Source organism: Pinus tabuliformis, chromosome 1_1 (genome assembly GCF_031772625.1).
Source record: "Pinus tabuliformis cultivar Carrire ecotype Pingquan chromosome 1_1, CPIR1, whole genome shotgun sequence".
Classification (NCBI taxonomy): Eukaryota; Viridiplantae; Streptophyta; class Pinopsida; order Pinales; family Pinaceae; genus Pinus; species Pinus tabuliformis.
This window is the reverse complement of record NC_142297.1, coordinates 791,735,001-791,744,480: the sequence shown is the minus strand read 5'-3', so window position 1 is coordinate 791,744,480 and position 9,480 is coordinate 791,735,001. Positions and strand designations below refer to the sequence as shown.

At 36.1% G+C, this 9,480-nt stretch overlaps 1 protein-coding gene across 1 annotated transcript; it reads left to right on the top strand.

Annotated features, from left to right (window-relative positions):
- The first annotated feature begins 8,145 nt into the window (after positions 1 to 8,145).
- On the top strand, positions 8,146 to 8,487 carry LOC149216375 (toll/interleukin-1 receptor-like protein). Its single transcript, XM_089389928.1, has one exon. It carries the CDS (start codon positions 8,146 to 8,148, stop codon positions 8,485 to 8,487), a length of 342 nt encoding a protein of 113 aa, XP_089246054.1.
- Positions 8,488 to 9,480: the final 993 nt, after the last annotated feature.

Below are 9,480 nucleotides of genomic sequence, written 5' to 3'. Positions count from 1 at the left end.
TTTCTGCTCAGTGCATCAGCCACATAGTTTTTCTTTGATTTTAAATGTTTCATCTCAAAGTCGATTTTGCTTAAGAAGGTTCTCCATCTGGCCTATCGAGCGTTTAAGCTAGACTAGTTGAAGAAGTTTGTAAGACTGCTATGATCTGTTAGCAGCAAAAATTTATTTCCCAGTAGGTAATGTCGCCACATTTTAAGTGCATGCACTACTGCTGTCAATTCGAGGTCATAAGCTAAATATCGTTGTTCATACTCCTTTAATTTTCGAGATCCATAAGCAATCACTTTTCCTTCCTATGTCAACGATCCACCAACACCCTCTTTGCTTGCATCTGTGCAAACCATGAAAGACTTTTCCAGATCGGCTACTTTTAACATTGGTGTGGTGGTGAGCAGATGCTTTAGTTTTTCAAAACTTTGCTGACACTCGGATGTCTATTGGAAAGCACATCTCTTTTTTTGTAAGGAGGTCATTGGAAAGGCGATCCTTGAAAATCCCTCAATGAATCTACGATAGTATCTGGCTAATCCCAAGAATGATCTAATATCAGCGACATTCTTTGGGGTTGTCCATTCGATGATTGTTTTGATCTTTTCTGGGTCTACTCCAATGCCATCTATTGATCTAACATAACCCAAGTACTGGATTTGATCTTTGAAAAAGTTACACTTGCTGAATTTAGCATACAATTGATTTTCCCTTAATGTTTGCAATACTATTTTCAGATGTTTTTTATGCTCCTCCTAGTTCTTAGAGTATATCAAAATATCGTCTATGAAAATCAACACAAATTTATCTAGGTAGGGCTGGAAACACCATGCATCAGAGCCATAAATGTGGCTAGGGCATTTGTGAGGCCAAACAGAAATACCATGAAATGGTAATGACCATAGCGAGTAGGGAATGTTGTTTTGTAAATATATTCATCTTTTATTCTTATCTGATGGTAACTGGATCTTAGATCGATTGTCAAGAATACCTTAGCTCCCGGCACCTAATCAAATAGATCATCGATACGTGGTAAAGGATACTTATTCTTGATGGTTAGTTTGTTTAATTCTCTATAATTGATGCATAATCTCAGGGTCTCATCCTTTTTCCGTACGAATAATACAGGGGCTTCCCAAGGGGACACACTAGGACGGATGTACTTTTTATCTAAAAGTTCCTAAAGCTACATTTTGAGTTCTGTTAACTCAGGTATGCTCATGTGATAAGGGGCTCTGGATATAGGGGGGTTGCACTTGGAATTAACTCAATAGTGAAATCAATATCCTACTTTGGTGGGAAACCTAGAATGGATTCTCGAAATACATCCACAAATTCCTAAATGACAGGAATATTTTCCAGCAAGGTCATCTTATTTTTAGTGTTTGTAAATCCCACCTGAACAACATATATTTGACAACCTTTTCTAATACATTTTCCTAACTGATTAGCAGTAATAGGACGTAACTTGGTGCTGGTTTTTATTCCTTGGAGTTCCTTCCTTTGACCTAATTCTGAAATAAAAATTACAGTTTTCTGTTTACAGCCCACTAGGGACCAACATTTTTCCAACTAGTCCATCCAAATTAAAATATCATAAGAACCTAAAGGAAGTATATTAAGGTCAACCTAAATAGGTTGCCCTGAAATGGTTATGGGACAACGTTCTGCCTTTTCATTAACCCTAATTTTTGTCCCAGTGGCTAATTGAACTAGCCAAGGTTTTGAAATTTTCTGCTCGATAGTTGACACTTTTTTACCGTTTTAGGAGTGACATAGCTTAAGCTAGCACCTGGATCAAATCAAACAGAGACATATTTCTTAGCAATCATACCTTCACATTCGATTATTTTGGGCTGGAATTTGTCCTGATGATCGTCCAAGGTAGCTTTAATTCTGTGTATGCTCCTTGCTACTTCCCCAACTGTGGATTATTCTTTCATATTCGATAATTTTTATGTTCTAGCATGGTGTAGACAACTTTTGTAATAATGGGGTTCTCTGCATCCCCAACATTATAGCAACGATTTTGATTGCTAATAATTGATAGATTTAGTGACTCCCTTTACTAGTCTCTTCTCAGAATATGTAGTTTTGGGTTGATTCCTGGATGGAGACTTGTTGAAAGTCCTTTGCTGTGCATTCGTGTTGTTAACAATTTTTGGGTGTCTATTTGGAATCAGACTTCTACCCTTCTTGTTCAACCCCCCTTTTGGTCCTTCATTCTTCTGTTTCATTTGCTGATAACAGATGTGGGCTTTCCGCCCAACATCGTCCATTGCCTTGGGGTAGTCAAAATCCAGTTTTTCCTTCATAAAGTTTGGTAAACAGCTGATGAAACGCTGAATTTTGGCCTTTTCCTCTTGCATGTAAGGCACATAGTGTAGCAAGGACATGAATCTGGCCAGGTATTCATCCATGGTTAAGGTCCCCAATTTTAACTCATGGAATTCCTTCTATTTTTCATCATAAGAGTGCTCGATTAGATACTTGTCCTTAAAATGTTTTTGAAACTCATTCCACGTAACCTGCTCTTCGTTAATTTTTCTTACCATCTTGATTTCCTCCCACCAGAGAGTCACTTTTCCCCTTAGCTAATAAACTGCCAATCATGCCTTCAGTTTGTCAGTGTACTCATAAATATGAAAGTATTTGCCGATATCGATTAACCAGGCCTCCGCTGCCACTTCAGATTCTCCCTCAAAGAGTGATGGCTTAATTTGTTTAAATTCTCCTTGTAGTTATAAATTTTGTTTTGAATTTTTTCTTTTGGTTTTACGCTGGTCAGAGACATTGTCTGAGTGTCCCTCTTCATCTTCTCTATATTTTTTAGCTGACTCAGTGTGTTCTTCTCCATGCTGAGCGGTCGGGGTCTTTTCCCTGTTTTCTGCACTAGGGTCTGGATGGCATTGATTCTGTCCATTGGACAGACTTCTTAGAATTCTATTTTTTTCTAAACGCAGCCGTTCATTATCCATTCTTAAATTGGTCATTTTCGCATGCAACTGCTACATAGTTTCGAGTAACATTGCACAGTAAGATAAGAAGTGTTCCCCTGATGATGGACTCACTTTGTAGTTTGAAACGTTGGGTTATCAAAACTCTTTAATAGGTCATTCCAAATTCTTTCAAAACACTTAGCCTATATGGACTCACTATTCAAAAAATTACATTAGCTTGCTAGGATTCTTCACCCAACTGTATCCAAATATCTAGATTACCATTCACATAAGTTGTTCTGGGCGATTCAGGTGGTCTAGAGTTCCTTTGCATTCTGACTTTCTTTTCTTTTGCTGTTGTGATCTTTCTCTATTTATCTATGTTCACACATAAGCTAATTTAGTTAAAAAAATAGAAGCACATGTTTATAGTACATATCTGTTCCCAAAGTGTCTGAATGTACGAACTTGAGCCGCCCCATTTGTAATAGCTAAACTACAAACTCTATATAAATCTTAAAAAGAAATACCCAAAATAAAAATTAAAATATTTCTTATATCAAAACCATTGGAACCTAACCATTCGGTGGTGTATATATATATATATATATCCAGGGTGAAAACGGATGACATAAATACCATACACATTTTTCGAATACGAATAAATGTTAATTTAATGGGCATGTGAGGAGATTCGGCTGGGGATCCTTCTGATTTATTATGCACATTGATTCATGGTGTATTATGCTGTATTGGCACTCGTCCTTAGCAACACTTGGCGGACATTTATTATTTTGGTCAATACTCTCGTTCGATCATGTCATCTGTTTCAACTTTCCACCGTTGATCTTAAGTCCTCGATCTGACAGCGAGGGATGGGTAGGGTTTATCCCTCTAAACGATTCTTCACGCCCGAACCTTGGAGGTATCATTGTTGTAGTTGCTCTTTTTTCTCGTGTAGCTATGCGATGCGAAGTCACCAACCAGTTATAGTATGCTCCAATGATTGAAACAGTGAAGGTTATTGAACCCACAAAATAGGTATGCCTTATAGTGGAGAAAATGTTTAAGTTCCATTGCTCGAGCTTGAAGGTTAGTTCTTGATAGGGTTTCTGATTTAAACCTATTCTAATGGTATTTTGTCGTTATGCAGGAATGGTCCATGAAGCTTCGGAGATGGTGGAAGGAAAAAAGCATCAAGGGTCCTCAGAACTAGGTATACCTCCACAGTGAGAAATTCAGGGCGGTAGTCCTATCTTAGTCTCTGACTCGTAAATTGGTTCTCCTTCTAGTCTTTTTCCTTGTGTTATCCTCTCATTTCGTAACTGAGTCTCATCTTGCTTTACAGGTAGGCAACTCGCCGATGCCATGACTTTGATTAAGGTAAGACTCTTCCTTGGTTATTATTCCATTTATATAAATGAACAAGGGTTTTACCTCCACTAGCTTTAACATACTCTCAACCTCTGTTTATAGGTAAGAAAGTTTTTTGGAGGTTTGTTGATCAGGACTGCGGCCATTAAACTCATAAGAGATTACTGAATTCTGGTTGATTTCCAGGTTGGAGCTGATTCTTTTGATTACTGTTCTGGACTTAAATCGTTTAAGGGTTTTATGTGGAGGGTTTTCCACTTATAAGAAAATTTAGGTTATTAATTATAAGCACAGGTTCTTTAACTTTTATTTCTTGTTATTCGAAAAGCTCTGGCTGTCGAAAATTCCCTTTTGAAATGTAAGTTTTGAGAAATGAATAACTATGCTCAGGGGTTGCTGGTGGTGGGTTTCTAAGAGTCTATTTCCGTTTTTCTTTGTGGGATGTGCTGTAATAAATTTCTCAATTAATTTAAGGAAAGGTCGAGCATGTCTCCAATCGACTGTACTGATGGAATTGATTGCTTCATAGTTTCTATATTTGATTAGCAATACACTCTTTTTCAGTTTAATCGTGTTATATGAAAGTTTACATCATTCTCACCTTTCCTGTGCATGAGTGTTCTGCGACATGGTTGATAGAGGCACTGTATTTATTTAAAAGTGATAATTTCTTATTAAAGGTTCTTGTAGTGTTACTTACAGTTTGCTATATAGTTTTTATTCATTGTAAGGACTTGTAATGATAAGCGTTTCGCTGCCATTCTCTGTTAACTGTTTTCTTAACTCAGATTAGGAAATCATTTCATAGTTGGACGAATGTTAATCTTTTTGTTCCACTAGACTTTATGATTATTGTACATTTTGTTCGAAAAGCTATTTACGCTTTCCTTTGCTTTATTGACAGGTTATATTCTCAGGAATGTATTCTAGGATCTATATTAGTATATTGTTAGTGATACTGCTCTAGAATTTATCTTATTTTCCTATTCTGTGAAACAAATAATTCAGTTGTAATCATTTAGTTTATCCATTATTTATCGAGCATTTAATAAAACTCCATGGCTATTAGTTCAATAGTAAGCCTTCTATGCTACTTTTTTGTTTACATGCAATTCACATAATAATATATACAGTCTAGCATAAAATCTTTTCAAGTAATCATATTTATAGTATAGTAATAAATCTTTAGAAACTTGCTACCTTACTTCATTTGTTAACTTGCAATGGAAATGTAATGTATTCGGAAGATATCTTCTCCCAGCCACGAGCCGAGTCTCGCAATCATGGCGACACTCTCCCCCGAGCACTTTCTGTCTTTCACACTAGATTTTGTCCAGTTAAAACAAGTAAGTACTATGGGCCTCATGACTCCTATCCCCTCAATCTCTGTTCTCTCTTATTCACTGTGTTGAGCAATTTTCGCACTTGTTTGTTCCACCCAGCTCTAAGATAGCCTTTGCTCCTGTTCCCCTCTCTATATTCCCTTCTCATGCAGGTTGTTGCTGTTTCTTAGCAACGATTTCTTTTAATTAAAGAAAACCTTCTCACGCAGGTGGTTGTTGTTTCTTAGCAACTATTTCTTTTACTACCAATAATTTCAATGTATGTTTCTTGGTAACCCACCCTCAGTTAATATTTAACATCAAAATGTAATAAAACTTAAAATAAATTTTAATAAAAATCAATTTAATAATCTCAATAATTTTTATGCAACTTGGAGTGTTAAAATATTATAATATGAAACTTTAATATATTAAAGCCCAATATTATAATCCCAACCTCAATAATATGTCAATTAATAATATATTGGAAAGGAATGGAATCAGGTAGTTTTTACAAGTTTCAAAGGTGGGAACTTTATCAACCATTTCTCTTCCGGATAGGGTAAGTAATTTAGACGAGGCTGTGTCAACCTGAATAAATTAAATTAAAAAGGGCTTCGCATAAATTAAAAAGGTTTTACTGATACAGAGGTTGTTTGGAACAGAGCGATAGTTGGGCCCGATTCTGAGAATTGTTGCATCCAGGGAGCTTCTATATACAGACTGAGAACTTCGGGTCCACATCACACGTTTGAACACGATATCGACGGGGGCTGTAGCATATCGGAATAGCTATATCCATTTTGAGGTTTTGATGTTTGAAACAAATTTCGACGCAACTCCGACTGCAACGAGGAAATTCAAAGATCATCCATGCACAACTAGAAGAGAAGAATTCAACTCATCACTTCCACGAAAAAGACTGAAAGATTCATGGAAGTTCGGGTAGCGGTCAAGCACAGGACACCGCCATCAATCTGCACAACGCTGTGGAGGCTTCCAAGAAGAAACTCCAGGATTCAACAGCACCGTATGGATGATAGCGTATGCATGTTACCTTCAACTTCAAATCCCGTTTTGTTTTATCCGCGTTGTAACTTCACCTTCACTCTTCTATTTTTTATTTATTTTTTAAATAATGTTGATACATGTTGTCGTGTGCTAACTTGATAATGCAAAATATAAATTATAATACTTGCCACCGGAAATTACACACGCTTATTTGCACTCTTGACTGGTGATATACGCCATTTTTATCTTTTAAATGCAATTTGTATCTGCAACTTTTATCTCAACTTGTGGGTCACTACAATATTGTTTATGCACAATTTATGATGATGATGATGGTTAACTTCAGCTGAGACCAAATAATAAATGAAGTTTAATTAAAAATACAAAATAAAAATAAAATCATTCTTAAAATTAATCTGGTTAATCTAGTTTAGGCTAATCTGGTTAATCTGGTTTAGGCTAATTCTTTGTATCAGACAAATTAATCTGAAGGAAACTTCTCCTACTCAACTACAGAACCATGAAAGAATCACTCTTACAATTAATCTGGTTTAGGCTAATTCTTTGTATCAGGCAAATTAATCTGAAGGAAACTTCTCCTACTCAACTACAGAACCATGAAGGAATCACTCTTAAAATTAATCTGGTTTTAGGCTAATTCTTTGTATCAGGCAAATTAATCTGAAGGAAACTTCTCCTACTCAACTACAGAACCATGAAGGAACTACAGAACCTATCTTTGAAAGTAAAGAGAGACTTAAACAAGTAACCTTCTTAATAACAAAAATGCTTAACAACACAAATAAAATAAAAATTTATCCCCAAATAAATAAATAAATTTATACTTTTGTTATTATTTTAATTCTTTTTATATAAACCACACTGCACATTCACCACAATGACATAACGGGTGAATGGTAAATATGTGTTGAAGTAGGCGTTCGTCGATGGAAGGTGTGTGGAGCACTGGTGGAAACTTCGTTCTCCCAATTTCTTTTAATATCGCTGGACAATAGTTCAGCGAGCACAATAGTTCAGCGCAATTTTTATTTGAAGAGGCGCGCTCCCTCTCCTCTCTGTTGCAGTTTCCACTTCACCTTCACATGAATATGTTTCCCCGCCTGCGCATCATCTTCATATTGTTACTACCATTACTTCTGTCGATCCATCCACCCATGAATCTGTTTGCCTTCCTGCGCAGCATCTTCATATTATCCGTGGATTGCAATGACACAACTCGTGATATGTTTCCTTCCATCGATCTGCCTTCCTACGTATGCCTCATCATAATATTTCTGGCCGTCCGTCCATTCGTTAAGACTCTACTGTCGAAACAGACAACTGTCCGTCGTGATACACCGCCTTCTGCATCAGCGGTAGCCTTTTCTGCCTCCACTTCTTATGACGTGTTCATAAATTATAGAGTTCCGGACCTTAAACACACTTTGGCCCTCCCTCTCTACCATACCCTTCAATCCCTGGGATTGAAAGTCTTTCTTGACCAGACCGAAATGGTAGTTGGACGCAACATTCTTGATCAAATAGTAGCGGCTACTAGTGTGGCCTCTGTTCATATAGTCCTACTTTCTCCAAATTATGCAGAATCGGCTTTTTGTCTGGATGAACTCGTCCTCGTCGTAAATTCTGGCGCCACCATTATTCCTGTATTTTACGACGTTGACCCTTGTCAACTCGTGTGCAGGGGCAAATATAAAAGTGGAGCATACGATAAATCCCTGCGCGCACATGAAGAAACGCAGCAATACGACAGCAAAAGAATTCAGCAGTGGAGAGATGCTCTTGCTCATGTTGCAAAGATTAGCGGACTGGAGCAGAAGGCATTTAATGGGTGAGCATCATAGCTTTGAGTCTGTTGGATTAGTGGGTACATGCTAAATTAGGTAATAGGTGCTCCTCTCACTAATAATGTTGCCCTCTGGATATGAATACAGGGAACTCGAACTCTTGCAGAAGGTCGTGCAGGATGTGTTGAAATTTTTTCGAAACCCACCGGCTGCAATTGCATGTGAATGAGGCTGGCGCACCCTTGGAATCGCTGAAATTGTTAACAGCGAGCATCTTGATTGGCTGTCCAGAAAATCATGAATACATCAGTGAAGGAATTATACTTCGCTATTTTATTGCTCATGCTGGGATATGTCAACAAATTTTATACCTGTCTTATAAATTTATTTCTATATCAATTTTTTTAAATAGTGTTTTTATGCTGATAGATTTGAAATAGGTTTCCAGAAGTAAATATATTGTAACAAATTTCAAAATCAAAGAATTATGGAATGTTGGGAATTTTTTTGTTTTTATTGGCTAGTTTACTTGAGCGATCACAAGAATACCACAGGGATGCTTGAATTGTTTTTCTCAAAGAAAATCATCTCTTTGGGTATTTATTTTTTTTTCGAAAGAAATTATCCTCTCTTAACACGAGGGTAGAGTCAATACAAGAATATTTAAGTATAGTTATTACATCAATCTTTCTGATCACCATGTTATTTTTAAGGAATTGATCTCAGAGCATATAATAATTATTTTTCCCGATCATTTCAGTTAATTTTATTGATAATGTTTTAATATTATAATATTATGTTTATGGTAATAGCTATGTCTATTTTAAAATAATGTTTCAAATTTTTAATTTAACTATCAATAAATAGTAAGTGAAAGTTAGGAATTTAATCTATATATAATATTTTAGAATATTTTTGATAGTATAGAAAAATCAAGATTTAGATTTATTTCTAAAGAATTATGCTTTTTCTTTACCTTTATTTTAAATTTATTAATTAAAAAAAATGACATACAAACAAGTATCATATGAAATGAGTTAT

Coding starts and splice junctions, on each gene's coding strand:
- LOC149216375 (XM_089389928.1), top strand. CDS start 8,146: ATGGTAGTTGGACGCAACATTCTTGATCAAATAGTAGCGGCTACTAGT.